Here is a 15,829-nt window from a genome sequence, read left to right as displayed (position 1 = left end):
TCCCAGGAAACCCAGCCAGCTGTCCATTACAGGTAGTCCTCAACTTACAACAGGTTGCTTAGCAACTGTTTGAAGCTACCATCTGCCTGAAAAGGGGGACTTAAGGCCCAGATCTGATGTTCTAAAAGTTGACAACCCCAGTCATGTGACTCTATTCAGTGCTCAGCAACAGAATTGCATTATGGTATTTGCAGTATGTGATTCACAGTTATGTGATTCTTCCGTTTTCTCAAAAACCTGAACTTACTTCCTGTTTTCTGCAAAGAGCATGCCCATAGTGAATCATTGGCTCACTTAACAACTGCTGTGTTTGCTTAATGAGTGCCGCAAACAAAGTCTTACCCAAAAAAATTGCATTTGACCAACATAAAAAAACACTATTTTATGACCGTCACAACTTAAGACTGTAATGAGCAGGCTCTATTATGGTTGTAACGAGGACTACCTATAGTGAGGAAAGTTGGGAACTGTAGTTAGGGAAAACCTCAGACTGGCCATCCATTTACAAGAACAAGGGGAGATCTAGGATTCTATCAAAAATAGGATATCTCATTTTTATGGAAGAGAGAGAACTATTATATCCCCAACCCATTTCAATGTTCCCACAGGAAAAATCAGAGAATTATACTACAACACTTCTGGAAGGCATCAGATCTGTGAAGGCTGAAGCACATCTTCCAGCTGCCAGCAGGGGTGAAATCCAGCAGGTTCTGACAGGTTCTGGAGAACTGGTAGCAGAAATTTTGAGCAGTTCGGAGAACTGGCAAATACCACCTCTGGCTGGCCCCAGGGTGGGATGTGGGAATGGATATTTTGCAATATCCTTTCCCCAGGAGTGGAGAGGGAATTTGCAGTATCCTTCCCCTGGAGTGGGGTGGGAATGAAGATTTTGTAGTATTCTTCCCCTGCCACGCCCACCAAGCCACACCACTCCCACCAAGCCACGCCCACAGAACCGGTAGTAAAAAAAAATTTGGATTTCACCACTGGCTGTCAGTATTGTACTAATAATTCCTGGTGGTTTACAGAATGCACATTTACATGCACACAAATACAAGTATTTGGGGTTTTATAAATTGGGCCTACTATTTAATAATTTCAATTATTTTTAAATTTTGTCTGTCTTTGTGTTTTTAATTAGGCTGTACACCGCCCTGAGTCCTTCGGGAGAAGAGCGGTATAGAAATAAAATAAATAAATAAATAAATAAATAATAAATAAGTATATACATTCCAAGCCAAAGTTCAAAACTCTGTCTCTAAATTCCCTTTAATCTTCACCCTTTCTCTTAGAAATTACAGTTACCGAGGCATTGACAAAATCCCCATCAGTCAATTGCAAAAGGCAGCTTTACTTGGAACAGTTTACATTCTGAGATTATACCTTTAACACCATCAAACAACAACACTTGCCCATCCCAGGTCATTGGGAAGGATTCAAAAAGTGGATAAACGTGCCAAACCTAAACATCTGGCTGACTGTGCGACCAGCAATAATAATGTGAGAAGTCCTTGATGCTATCTGAGCTTGGTTTGCTTGCAGATGTTTCATAACTAGGTAACACCATCACTTACCTAGTTGGATAAGGAAACATCTGCAAGCAAGCCACCAAACTCAGTTCAACCCTGAGCTATAGATATGCTCTTCTATCATCATCATCTCATTTCTCTGCTGGTTCTGTTCTCATATATATTTTCCATATGCACACATGGGTTCACTTTCTATGAGAAGAACAGGTCCTGGCGCCCCCTGGTGGCTGATTGAAATCACAGGGATTCCTTTGGGATTGAGAGACAGGAGCAGTTGCAACCTCTGGTTTAGATTTATAAACTGGGGGATTGCCGGGGAAGGGGGAGGTAAGCCAGGGGTGAAATGCTACCGGTTTCGGCTGGTTCACCTGAACCGGTAGTAAAAAAATGCTTAAAAAAGTAAAAAAAAGTTTCTGACGATCAGCTGTGACAATCAGCTGTGACAATCAGCTGATCATCGTGATCATCGAAACCTTTTAAAAAACTTTTTAAAGTTAAAAAATGCTTTAAAAAGTAAAAGAAAAAAAGTTGGCCACGCCCACCCAGTCACATGACCCACCCCCCACCAAGCCACCCCCATTAACCGGTAGGGAAAATTTTTGAATTTCCCCACTGAGGTAAGCCCATAAAAAGATGCCAGCTCCTTCTTTGCCAGAAAGCAAAAGGCAAGTCGGCTTTAAAACAAAAGCGAAGTATCTCACACATTCAGGAAAATACATTTCAGATACAAGACAGAAAAAAGCACTGATACAATAAAATGCAAAAGCCATTCTTTCGAAGACAACAAAGTCTACATTTTGGACAGAGAGGATAATTGGTTTGAAAGAGAGGTCAAAGAGGCCATCTACGTCAAAACTGAATGGCCCTCTTTCAACAGAGGGGGAAGGATACGACATCACCTATCCCCCATCTATAACACATTCCTTTCAACAGTTCCAAGAAGGCTCCACACCCAATTACACCACTCAGGTGACCCTGAGGACACAGACAATCCCTCCCCAATCGCCTCAACAACTCTCTAAAACAGAGGTCTTCGAACTTGGCAGCTTTAAGACTTGTGGACTTCAACTCCCAGAATTCTCCAGCCAGCTATGCTGGCTGGAGAGTTCTGGGAGTTGAAGTCCACAAGTCTTAAAGCTGCCAAGTTTGGGGACACCTGCTCTAAAGGAATGAAAAGGACCAGGTGTCTGCAAGGAGTATCAATCCTTCCATTCCCCACCATCCTGTCAGAGCTAAAGAAGCTTCTTGGATGAGAAGCAAAACATCTGCAAAGAAAAACCAGAAAGTCCAGTTGCCTCTCGAAAAAACACCTTTGGGGCAGCCATGACTTGGATGACTGAGAATCTCTACAGACCCTTTAGCTATGCAATTTGAGATGAACACCCTTTGAATGGTGTGGGAGTAGGAATGGATTTCCAGAAGAAAAAACGTTGCAGATTTCAGGAACCATTTGCACTACTCAGGTGACCCTGAGGACACAGATAAATCACCCAGGGCTTCAACGACCCTCTAAAAAGATGCAAACGACCAGCTCCGTCTACAAGGAATATCAATCCTTCCATTCCCCACCATCCTGTCAGAGCTGAAGAAGCTTCTTGGATGAGAAGCAAAACATCTTCAAAGAAAAACAAGAAAATCCAGTTGCCTCCTGAAAAAGCACCTTTGGGACAACCATGACCTGGATGACTGAGAATCTCCACAGACATCCATACAATAGTGTTTAACCTTGATAGATGGGTTTCCAAAATTCCTTTCCCCTTAGGAAGACCTCTGCTGTGTTGGTAGGGGGATGGATGGGAAGTCCAGTGGGCCCATCGGACAAAAATAGCATCGTACCCTGGTGACCCAAGTCCCACCTCTTTCCTAAATAACCCATCTAAATATTATTATTATTATTTATTGAATTTATATCCCGCCCTTCTCCCCGAAGGGACTCAGGGCGGTGAACAGCCGAGAATTAAAATAACATACAATATAAAAGTTAAGATAACTAAAAATAAATTAAATTAATCGGCCTCCCAATTTAAAACCTCAAGCTATACAATTAAAAAACTAACCCATAAAACCTATTCAGGCCAGGCCGGCTTGCTGAAATAAAAACGTCTTCAGGGCCTTACGGAAAGTGCGGAGATCCGGGATCAGCTACCGGGAGGTAGCTCGTTCCAGAGGGCGGGTGCTCCCACAGAGAAGGCTCTCCCCCTGGGGGCTGCCAGCCGACATTGCTTGACCGACAGCACCCTGAGGAGGCCCTCTCTGTGAGAGCGTATTGGCCGGTGGGAGGTTATCGGTAGCAGAAGGCGGTCTCGTAAATACCCTGGCCCTAAGCCATGGAGCGCTTTAAAGGTGAGAACCAAATACTGTGCATGTGTTCTAAAGGGGCGGAGCCTGTGGAGGCTCAGCATGTTTACCTTCAGAGTAGAGAGGTCAAAATCCGAGCTCAGAAGGTTTCTAACAGCCTTGCCACTGTTGATGCTTTGGATCAGCCTGAATCCGCGTTTGCACTCGTTTGCTCTTTGATGGAGCTGCAGTGAAAAAAGTTTTAGAATTACCCTTTGGCTCCTCAACTCTCTCTATCACACACACACAGGGTTAAGGCCAACATTACAGCAGGATGCAGAGAGAGTGTCAGGGTTCCAAGTAATACACCCGTAGCAAGCAAAACCCCGAGGCAGGTAGATTCCTCAAAGAATAGCATTATTGGATATATCATATTGGGAGATCTGGTGAAAGCCGACTCTGAAAGCTCCCGCGGTTTTCACCTAATTAAAAGTTTTTCACTTTCTCTAAACCAGTTTCCCAATTTTTTTTGGGCCATGCCCTACCTAAGCATCTCTAAAATCCTAATGCCCCCCCCCCCCGTGACATATAAGTCTTACTATTCAAAAAGTGAACTCCTACTCATGTGGAGGAAGCCTAAAAGGCAATTAACTTGGTTTAAACAAGGTTCCAATTGCCCCCATTAAAAATCAAATTGCCCCACTTTGGGGTGTGGGCCCCACATTGGGAACCACTGCTCTAAACAATCAGTCACATGGTCCAATCACGGCTCTGTCTGGTTGCCTGGGGACATCACTCCTCCTTCCTCTGACCAGATGTGCCAGAATGTCCTTGGTTCCCAAGTATTTTATTTTGGCTACAAAGTCCCAACTATCTCAAATCCCCCCCCCCCCCCCGGTCTCTCAGCTCCAGTGTGTCAACACTGAAGCTCCAAAATGCCTTCGGTCAGATCAGCTTCAGGGTTGACAGAGAGATCTGATGAATTGATGGAAGTTTGTGATATTCAAGACCGCGTTAAGGAACTTTACTGTCCGAGATAGTCAATACCTGCGGGTTCCGGAACGGAAACGTCTTCTGATCTCTGGGTACCCTGCGGTAAGTGAGCCATTCTTCATGCATCTGACCTTCTTGTAGATCTGGTGCTTCGGGATCCAGTTTGCAAAAGTAAGTAGCAGAAGCTGAGCGGTCTCTGAAAAGAGCAGGTACTGTGAGCATCAGCATAGAGCAAGAACAGATGGGAAAACAAAGAAGAAAAGGAATCTCCTACAGTTCCTCTACTGTAGAGGTATTAAACTCCAGGCCCGGGGGCCGGATCCAGCCCGCAGGGTGCTTAGATCTGGCCGACGGGGACACCCTGGAAACAATGAAGGACCGTCCCGTGGCGCCTCTGCCAGTGAAAATGGAGTTCGGGAGAGCTATGCGCAGCCCTCGTGAGCTCCGTTTTCGTTGGCAGAGGGTTGCAGGAGGCCGTTGCAGCCGAAAACGGAGCTCGGAAGCCCGTTTTCGTTGGCAGAGCACTCGGGCCACCACAGGTGCCCCAACATGAGTGATGTCAAGCTGGCCACGCCCCCCTGCCCTCCCCAAGGTCAAACACAACTCTGATGCGGCCCTCAATGAAAACAAGTTTGGCACCCCTACTTTACTGTTTTTAAGCTCCCGCCTGAAGTCAAGTTTTTCAGTATGTCATTACAATCTCGGGCTCTATGTGACAACACTTTCCTGGAAAGGAGGGATGATCTAATCTTAGTTTCATGATCCTGTAATTCTGAAATCAAAGAACAATTCAAAAAAGGGCTTTTGGAATTTGCATCCAAGCCTAATATCTGTAGGCAAATCATTAAATTACTGAAATTAAATGTGTTGAACTTCATAACTGATCGGTCCCAGCTCCTGTCTTCCTCAATTATTGATTGATTTGATTTGATTTTTATTCTGCCTTTATTACTGTAAAAGTAACTCCAGGCAGCGAACATCCATAATACCCCTTCCTCTTACAAAACTGCAAGAATGATTTCTTGAAAATAATGGCCACTGCTATCAAGAAATGAAATTTTAGGATGTGCATCAGTGGTGAAATCCAATTTTTTTCACTACCAGTTCTGTGGGCGTGTCTTGGTGGGCGTGGTGTGGCTTGGTGGGCGTGGCAGGGGAAGGATACTGCAAAATCTCCATTCCCACCCCATTCCAGGGGAAGGATACTGCAAAATCCCCATTCCCACCCCACTCTGGGGCCAGCCAGAGGTCGTATTTGCTCCGAACTGCTCAAAATTTCCGCTACCAGTTCTCCAGAACCTGTCAGAACCTGCTGGATTTCACCCCTGATGTGCATAGATGCATCAAAGGCAGGGGTGAAATTCAGCCGGTTCCTACAGGATCATGCGATACGGTAGAGCCGACTGCGTCAAGCCCCGCCCACCAGCGCGGACGTGATGATGTCCCTTTTTTGCGATGATTTTCGGCCTCTGCACATGCGTAGGTTTTGCGCATGCACGGACAGCAGTGCGTGTGAGCAAAGTGCGCACACGACGCGCACACACTTGCAAACCGGTAGGGAACATAAGTAAATTTCACCCCTGATCAAAGGCAAATATTTTTTTAAAAAACCACCATAAATTCACAAATCTAATCTTAAAATGCCTTCTCTGAAGGGATTCAGTCTCACCTGTGCTCAAGAGCCATCACCAAAAACCCCCGAGAAGCCATCTCAATGCAGATAGCTGAGTATACGGTTCTGAAAATTGAAGGAGAAAGCAGATAATTAAAACTGAGGAATGCAACTTCTTTCAAATTATTTGGTCCTGAAATGAACACATCAGCAAAGATGAAGAAAAAAAATAAGGCGGTAGCAGTAGATACAAAAATCAAGATGGTGATTGTGAAGTACACAATTGAAGGACCAGATGGATTTTTAGAGGATTATTGTTCAGCCAGTTCCAGGGTTTCAGATGTTTCTTGCAGATGTTTCCTTAATTAGGTATCCTCCAGCCCAGGGGTGGGTTCTAAATTTTTTTACTACCGGTTCTTTGGGCGTGGCTTATTTTGTGGGCGTGGCTTGATGGTCATGTGACAATTCTTTAGGATTTAGCAGAGGTACTGGTCTACCAGGCTTTTAACTGCTTGTATAGCTGTACCAGTCTACCCATTTGTTTTTTGAGCGTCCCGGTCTACCCATTTCTTTTTCGAGCACACTGGTCTACCACCACACTGCCTTTTACCACTGATCAGCTGTAGGGCGGCCCTTTGAATCCCAGCGGCAAGAGTTTAAACAGTTTTTTTCCTTCTAGCTGATCAGCTGGGACTCAGGAGGCAGGGGTGGGGCCAAATAAAAGGTAAGAATAATGCGGGGGTGGGGTGGGGGGTGCAGAACCACTTCGGTGACATCATATCGTCACCGCTACCAGCTCGGCAGAACCGGGCCGAATCGGGAGGAACCCACCACTGCTCCAGCCCTGACTTTTTCAAACTTGGCCACTTTTAAGATATATAAACTTCAACTCCCAGAATTCCTTGAAGTCCGCACATCTTAAAGTGGCCAAGATTGAAAAACAGTACTCTAGCTCTAAGCAAAATGAAACTACAAGTAATCCTCAATTTATGACCGCAATTGGGGTCGGAACGTCTGTCATTAAGCGATGCAGTGATAATGTGGGACACGCTCAATTTTATGGTGGTTTTGTCATGGTCATTAAAGGAAGAGAGAGATACAGAGAGAGGGGGGAGGAAGGGAGGGAGAGAGAAAGAGATGTCAAAAGAATTTTGTGGTTCCCAGTGTTTTTTAACAACCAGTTCTCTGCCCTAATGACTGGCTGGGTAGGCGTGGCTGGGGTGTGTGTCATGTGGCTGGTGGAAGTGAGTGACATTGAGTTGGCCACGCCCACCCAGGTTCTGTGGCTCCCAGGGTTTTCTTTTCTGTGGGAAACGGGTCCAAATGGCTCTTTGAATGTTTAAGGTTGCAGACCCCTGGCTTAGAAGATGCTATTGCTATCAGAAGCATTTCAGGCAGGACGGCTGGAGAAGATCTCTTAGGAAGAGCCCCAAGATGTGGCTGGTTGGTTAGCCTGAGGTTTCCCTTTGAGAACCATTTTATTTCTTTTGGAGGCCACCTGCACCCCAAAAGACCGAGCAGCTTACAATACACACAAAGACATCCCCACAATGGTGTAGGGTCTCCTGCTTGAGTGGGGTGGGTCCGTGGTGGTTGAACTAGATGACCTATAAAGTCCCTTCCAACCTTTTTTTTTTTGTTGCTTTAATTTATATGGCCGCTCTTCTCCTGAGACTCAGGGCGGCTTACAATGCGCTAAGCAATAGCCTTCATACTTTTGTATATTTATACAAAGTCAGCTTATTGCCCCCACAAACTGGGTCCTCAATTTACCTACCTTTGAAAGGATGGAAGGCTAAGTCAACCTTGAGCCTGGCGAGATTTGAACTTGCAGTAATTGCAAGCAGCAGATGTTAATAACAGTGCATTAGTCCACTGTGCTACCAAGGCTCTATTAATCTGTTAATCTGTTAAACAATAATTAAAACATGTCCATACAGAAAAATAAGCCTGTATTATATACCTCAAGCCATTAAAAAAAAAAGGCTCAGCCTCCACCTTAACCCAGATATCATAGCCATGTTTTTAGTGACTTTCAGAACCGCTCTAAGAGGGGAGCCCTACAAATATCACGGGGGGGGGGGGGGGATATCCCACAACAGCCAAAAGAGGAGCAGCAAGTAAACTGCATAAGTAGGGCCTGGTGGCTCAGCAGACTGATACCATTGTGATTAATACCAGCTGTCTGCAATTACTGTAAGTTCGAATCTCACCAGGCTCAAGGTTGACTCAGCCTTCCATCCTTTCTAAGGTAGGTAAATTGAGGACCCAGTTTGTGGGGGCAATAAGCTGACTTTGTATAAATATACAAAAGTATGAAGGCTAATGCTTAACGCATTGTAAGCCGCCCTGAGTCTCCGGAGAAGGGCGGCATATAAATCAAATTAAAAAATAATAATAATAATAAGTAGAGTCATTTCATTGGCATATACTGTGTTTCCCCGAAAATAAGACCCTGTCTTATATTTTTTGAACCCTGAAATAAGCGCTTGGCCTTATTTTCGGGGAGGTCTTATTATTTTGGGATGCGTGGAGCAAGACGGGGCTCCTCTTGCCGTCTTACCTGATTTCCAGCTCTGCGTTTAAATATTTTCGGGGAGGGCTTATTTTTAGGGGGAGGCTTATTTTAACGCATGTGCTCAAAAGCCTGATTGGGCTTATTATCAGGGAATGTCTTATTTTCGGGAAAACAGGGTATCAGGGATAGCTTCAGGGTGGCTGTGGCCTGTAACTTTTTAATGCTTCACGGGATGACTGAAGACTTAGGAGCCCAGGGGGTGCAGTGGTTTAAATACAATAATGCAAGCAAACTTTGCCCACTGCCTGGAGTTCAATCTTGACTGGCTCAATATGGAAATAATGCTTACATTGTAAACCACTCAGAGAGTGCTGTAAAGGGCTATGGAGCACTATATGGAGGCATTGTTACTAGGTAGGGGTCATGGCCCAGGACTGAGAAAACTCAGGTGTTCAAGAGAAGGCTTCAGCACAACTTGTGGAATGTCAGTCTCAGGAGACACAAAGCCAAAAGTCACCTCAGGCTGATCAAACTCCGGAGGAGCTTGGCAGTCAGATAATTTTGATGACATGGGGCCTCCCCGTCGCCATATCCAGCAAGTAGAGGGAAGGGCTTGTTATTTTATATATCTCTTGATTGACAACAGTTGACTGCATCCTGATTTAAGAAGCAGTCCTGAACCATGTTCTTTCCTGGAAACAACATCTGAATTCCAGCTCGTGTGTGGTATAAGGAACCTTGAATCTTAGGAGTGGGTGACTACCCTGATCTGGATTTTGGAAATTTAGACTGATTCTGAACTATTCTACTGTATGTTTCTATTTAAAAGCAATTCATCCAGGCAAGCATCCAAGATTCTATATTGGTCTGCCTACTATGATCTCTTGAGCTTGGGTAAACTGAGATATAGCATAGTCATTGTATGTGAATCAGTAATTGAAACCTGAAGCAGGAGAGTTGGGGCGATATTCCAGTGTGGCCAACTTCTGCTCTCCCTATGAGATTTAGCTTTCCTACCCCTGTTTTGGGGAGAGGGATTGACTGTATTATTAAATGAGAAGTCTGCATGCAAGGATATATGGAGGAAAACTGGTCACCCGCTTTTGGTCACCTCCTGCCCAAAGTTAGTGACAAAGTCAGAAAGGAGGTTTGGAAATGGCAAAAGAAGAGATTTGAGCCCTGCTGATTATCCTACTGAGACAGAGAGAAGGAGATCAAGGCCTCTGCTATAAAGCGGATAAGAGTCATATAGGATCTACTAGATTTCCATGAATATCATTCAAAGATCTCAGACTCGCGTACCAAAACCAGCATCCTCATCCTTGGCCTTCCTGAACTGGTTTTCCACCCCACATGTACAAACTCACCGAATGGCTCCTAGTCCATGGGAGAATATGATCAATGGATATTTGTGTGAAGAGGGTCGGAAAGGTGCATCCCAGCTTACAGGGATCTTACACGATCCTGTGAAAAATGAAACACATGTTTATTTATACATACAGGAGTTTCAACATTTTTTACTACCGGTTCTGTGGGTGTGGCTTGGTGGGCGTGGCTTAGTGGGCATGGCAGGGGAAGGATATTGTAAAATCTTCATTCCCACCCCAATCCAGGGGAAGGTTACTGCAAAATCCCCATTTCCTCCTGATCAGCTGGGACTTGGGAGGCAGAGAACAGATGGGGGCGGGGCCAGTTGGAATTTTTACTACCAGTTCTCCGAACTACTCAAAATTTCTGCTACCGGTGCTGAAACCCACCTCTGCATACAGGTACTCCTTGATTTACGACCACAAGCGGCCCCCAAATTTACATTGTTAAGTGAGAAATTTGTTAAGTGAGTTTTTTCCCGTTTTAAAACTTTTCTTGCCACATTTGTTAAGTGAATTACTTAAATTAGAAACACGGTTGTTAAGTGAATCTGGCTTTCCCATCAGCTTTGCTCATCAGAAGGTCGCAAAAGGGGATCAGGTGACCCCGTGACACTGTAACCGTCATAAGTATGAACTACTTGTCAAGCATCGGATGTAAATCTCGTGACCGTGGGGATGCTGCAACAGTCATATGTGTGAAAAATGGTCGTGTCCCTTTTTTCAGTGCTGTTGTAACTTTGAATGGTCACTAAACCAACTGTTGTAAGTCCAGGACTACCTGTATATCAGGGGTGAAATGCTCCCGGTTTGGACCGGATTGCCCGATCCGGTAGCAATGGTGGTGGGTGGTTCGGAGAACCGGTAGCAAAAATCCCTGTACCCCCACCACCATGCCCAGCTGAGCCACATGATCATCAGAGGCTTTTTTAAAAAAACTTTTAAAAGCATTTTTTCTACAACCTCTTCCGATGAAAAAATGCTTTTAAAAGTAAAAAAAAAAAAAAAAGCCTCTGATGATCGCGCGGCTCAGCTGGGATCGTCAGAGGCTTTTCAAAGCATTTTTTTCTGCAACCTCTTGGCCGAAAAGGTGGGGAAAAAATGCTTTGAAAAGTCTCTGATGATCCCAGCTGAGTTGCCTGATCGGCAGAGGCTTTTCAAAGCATTAGAAAAAATGCTTTGAAAAGTTAAAAAGAAAAAAAGTTGGCTACGCCCACCATCACATTACACCCACCCCACCAACCCACGCCCACAGAACTGGTAGTAACAAATTTTACATTTCACCTCTGCTGTATATGCTATTTCTCAACTGCCCATCTCTCTCGGCAAAAGGTTACTAAAGATAATATGTGTTCCCTTGGGTTGTAGAAGTATGACTTTATCAAGGCAGTTATTGAGAAATTTCTAACCTACTTCCCTAAAGATGATAAACATGCTTTACGAAAACATTGGGGTTTCTTTTTTCAGTTTGAACAAGGCTTGGAAAGTACAATTAGAAAGGAAGACTGTAGTTCAGTATGAACAAATTGAATTGTACAGTCAAAAACTACTGTAAAACTGTAAAATTGGAAACCAAAAATATTTTCCTATCAGTTAGCACATTAGTTGGATACACATGTCCAGAAGACAAACAGTAGGTACTGTATGTACATATCGTGTTTCCCCGAAAATAAGACCCTGTCTTATATTTTTTTTGAACCCTGAAATAAGCACTTGGTCTTATTGCCATGCGCTCAAAAGACCGATTGGGCTTATTATCAGGGGATGTCTTATTTTGGGGGGAAATAGACGCTCTTTAGATTTAAATAGTAAACATGGTGCGGAAATAAGCTAACTGGCTAAATCGCTTCACTTATTTAAGGCATCTTTTTTAAAAAAATCATCAAACATCTACTTTTGGTTGCTTGATGATTTCTAAAAAATATGCTTTAAATGGATGGATTATTATTTGGGGGGAGATATCATCAAGACCATGATCCCACATTTATGGGACAATAGATAATATTAACAATGAAAAAATATATGAACATGATTTATTATGATCTAATACAGAGGTCTTCAAACTTGGCAGCTTTAAGACTTGTGGACTTCAACTCCCAGAATTCTCCAACCAGCACAGCTGGCTGGAGAATTCTGGGAGTTGAAGTCCACAAGTCTTAAAGCTGCCAAGTTTGAAGACCTCTGATCTAATATGATATTTTGCAATCAGCTAAAGGTTCTACACTGCAAGACAGTGGATCAGAGAACATATTTGTGCTTTTTGAGGAAGTGTCCCAATCTCAAGCTTGGTTAGGCCAGTGTTTCTCAGCCATGGTGGCCTTAAGATCTGTGGACTTCAAAATGCTGGCTGGGGAATTCTGGGAGTTGAAGTCCATGGATCTTAAAACCACCTTGATTGAAAAGCAGTGGATGAGGCAGAAGAACAGTTGTGGGGTCAACGTACGTTTCACTCAGTAACTCACAAGAAACGGTTATCTTACCAAATGTAACACTGAGAAGTGGAGCAAACCATTTACTATTCAAGCTCATGTAGTCAGCTAATCCGGAGTAATATTCATAGCGGGGAATCCAGTTAGGCTCCTTGGCTTCACCCTGAGGGACACAAGGGTAGAAGAGGCGGAAGAAGAGGCCCTAAAGAAAAGAAGGGTCAAGTTAGTATAGACCCCAACTCTTGATTTCAAACTGCAGAAGAGTTCATTACTGCTATCTATCTATATATAAGAATCTAGTCAATTTACAGTCAAAACTAAATTGGCACTAGTAGATAAGGGTCAACAGAATTCATGGGGAGAGGGCTGGATTTGGGTCTCTTGTGGCAACACAGTGATTCCAAACTTATGACACGTTTGACTCCCCCTTCCAGCTGAGCCTGCTCTTCTCCTACACCAGGGGTCTGCAACCTTAAACACTCAAAGAGCCATTTGGACCAGTTTCCCACAGAAAAGAAAACACCGGGAGCCACAAAACCCTTCCTGTGCCTGACTATTTTTTGAGCGGCCACAAAACTAGCATATGTAGTTGAATTAAACGTTCTGTTTTCTTCTGAAACTTTTCTTTTCTTGGATTTATCCATGGTTGGCTGACCGGGGGTTGAAAAGTTCAATAAATCGTGTGCTGGCGTGTGTCGCACATTGGTGGTGGTGACGCATATTTTGAGTGATAGGGAGCCACAGCAGAGGGGTGAAAGAGCCACATGCGGCTCCAGAGCCACAGGTTGCTGATCCCTGTCCTACACAATCCATCTTTGGCAGACTTCAGCCCGTCTCCCTTACGGTACCTTAGAACTACCTCTGAGAACATCCTTACTCCATCATTTCCCTTATGCCTCTCAATTCCCTTTTTAATGCCTCTTTTCTGTGAATTCCTTGCCCCAGCCCCTCATTTTCCCCTACCCCACTGCCACTCCAATATTTTTGCAGATGAGCCCAGGTAGTATTGCCAGATGCAGTGTTTTTTCATTGCAGACGATCACACATGCTAATTGTAGAAGTAGAATAGGCATATAGTCACGCTGGGCGCATGACCACGGAAATGTCTTTAGACCCTGCTGGCTCCCTTGGCTAAGAAATGGAGATGAGTACCATCACCTACAGTCAGACATGTCTGGACAGGGGAAGGCTTTACCTTTAGAATAGGCAGATATAGGGTAGATTAGAGACCCTTGAAATAGTAAATGAAAATCAAACATTAAAAGAGAAAAATCTGGGATCAGATCTAAGGTTTGGCCAGCTCAAGGTTTCTGGGATATTTCATTTGAGGGATTTTCAATTTTCCAGCTGATAAGTGCCAGCCTCATTCATTGGATGGTTATATTTGTCGTCATTCTTTACCAGGCTTTACACAAGGAGTGGACTGACACACCTTTTCCCCCCAGTTGGCTCTTTCTGGAAAGCAGAAAGAAACTTTTCCAACTTCCGGTGCTTCCTCGTTTACATGCCAACGGGTTTCACATCAATTGCAATGACTCAACTTCTCTCCATGATATCATTCACATCTGCCTTCCTCAATATGAGGTGGACTGCAATTCCTGAAATTCTTCAGCTACCAGAGAAACAACATATTTCATGGGTAACCTCTTACCTTAAGAGGAAGCATCCGGCCGAAATCCCCCCAAGGAAGTTCTGGGGCTGATGGGGAATTAGAACTTGGATCTTCCCGCTCCTAATCCACTACCTTCCCCACTAGATCACCAGGTTCTTGGGCTGAGAGGAAGGGACTGTCCCAAAGCCACAGGGAGTTTCTGTGGCTGAGCAGGGTCTGGCACTTGAGTCTCTCTGGTTTATGGTTTATGGTTTATTAAATTTGTATACCGCCCTTCTCCCGAAGGACTCAGGGCGGTGAACAGCCAAAATTAAAATACATACAGTATAAAAATTAAAATAAATTAAAACAGAATTAGATCAGTTTGGCTTCCCTAAATTTTAAAACCCTTTACCCATAAAATAGCCCATTAAAATTTTAAGCCAGCCCGGTTTGCTGAAATAAGGTCTTCACACTCGGCGGAAAGTACGGAGGTCCGGGATCAGTCGTATCCTTGGGGGTAGCTCGTTCCAGAGGGCGGGTGCCCCCACAGAGAAGGCTCTCCCCCTGGGGGTCGTCAGTCAACATTGCTTGACCGACGGCACCCTGAGGAGACCCTCTCTGTGGGAGCGGATTGGCCGGTGGGAGGGTATCGGTGGCAGAAGGTGGTCTCGTAAATATCCGGGCCCTAAGCCATGGAGCGCTTTAAAGATGAGAACCAATACCTTGAAGCACACCCGGAAGACCACCGGGAGCCAGTGCAGCTCGCGCAGGAGAGGTGTTACATGGGAGCGCCATGTCGCCCCCATAATTACCCCCGTGGCTACATTCTGGACCAGCTGGAGCCTCCAGCTGTACTATTCCTAGTACAGTGTTGTTCACAACCTCTAGCGTAAGACTTCTACAAACATTGAACAGCTGTGATGGAATGTAGTAGGGAGGTGGATTCCCAGGAGGGAGGGGTACATTCCGAAGGAACTAAGAGACAACCCAATCCAGATATTTTGTGGGAGAGAAAGAAGGCGAGGACAGTCCCTCCCTAATAATTCCCAGAGTATATGGTAGATGTAAATAGTAAAGTGCTTAGTCTGGCAAGATTCTGTCTATAGGTGTGGAAACAACAAAGAATTCAACTTGGAAGAACCAACGTGTGTTAATCCTGGTTTTGCGGCCTGACAAAACTTGTTGTTCACTGATTTGTCTCTATTTGAGCATATATGTGTATAACTGTTGTATAGGAGACTAATATATTTGTCTATACAGGTTATCCTTGTTCAGCAACCATTTGAATTTATGACGGTGTTGAATGAATACTTATGACCCGTCCTTGTAGAGATGTCCATCGCAGCGACCCCAAAATCATGTGATCACAATCTGGAGGCTCAGTGCCCCGCACCAGAGGTGGGTTTCAGCAGGTTCTGACCAGTTCTGGAGAACCGGTAGTGAAAATTTTGAGTAGTTCGGAGAACCGGTAGTAAAAATTCTGACTGGCTCTGCCCCCATCTATTCTCTG

General features: G+C 44.5%; 1 protein-coding gene across 1 annotated transcript in view; it reads right to left on the bottom strand.

Annotated features, from left to right (window-relative positions):
• The window catches only part of PAFAH2 (platelet activating factor acetylhydrolase 2), a 36,454-nt gene that overhangs the window by 7,738 nt on the left and 12,887 nt on the right, over positions 1-15,829 (bottom strand). Inside the window, exons 2-6 of the mRNA XM_060691454.2 lie at positions 12,777-12,927; positions 10,297-10,393; positions 6,469-6,537; positions 4,854-4,995; positions 3,938-4,051 (exon numbers count right to left, since the gene is read on the bottom strand). Coding sequence (XP_060547437.2) covers positions 3,938-4,051; positions 4,854-4,995; positions 6,469-6,537; positions 10,297-10,393; positions 12,777-12,927 — 573 coding nt within the window. The remainder of the gene's footprint in view (positions 1-3,937; positions 4,052-4,853; positions 4,996-6,468; positions 6,538-10,296; positions 10,394-12,776; positions 12,928-15,829) is intronic.

Source organism: Pantherophis guttatus, chromosome 10, assembly GCF_059756535.1.
Source record: "Pantherophis guttatus breed Tessera chromosome 10, ASM5975653v1, whole genome shotgun sequence".
NCBI classification, from domain to species: domain Eukaryota; kingdom Metazoa; phylum Chordata; class Lepidosauria; order Squamata; family Colubridae; genus Pantherophis; species Pantherophis guttatus.
Note: the sequence above shows the minus strand (reverse complement) of the source record. Positions and strands in the feature narration are given on the sequence as shown.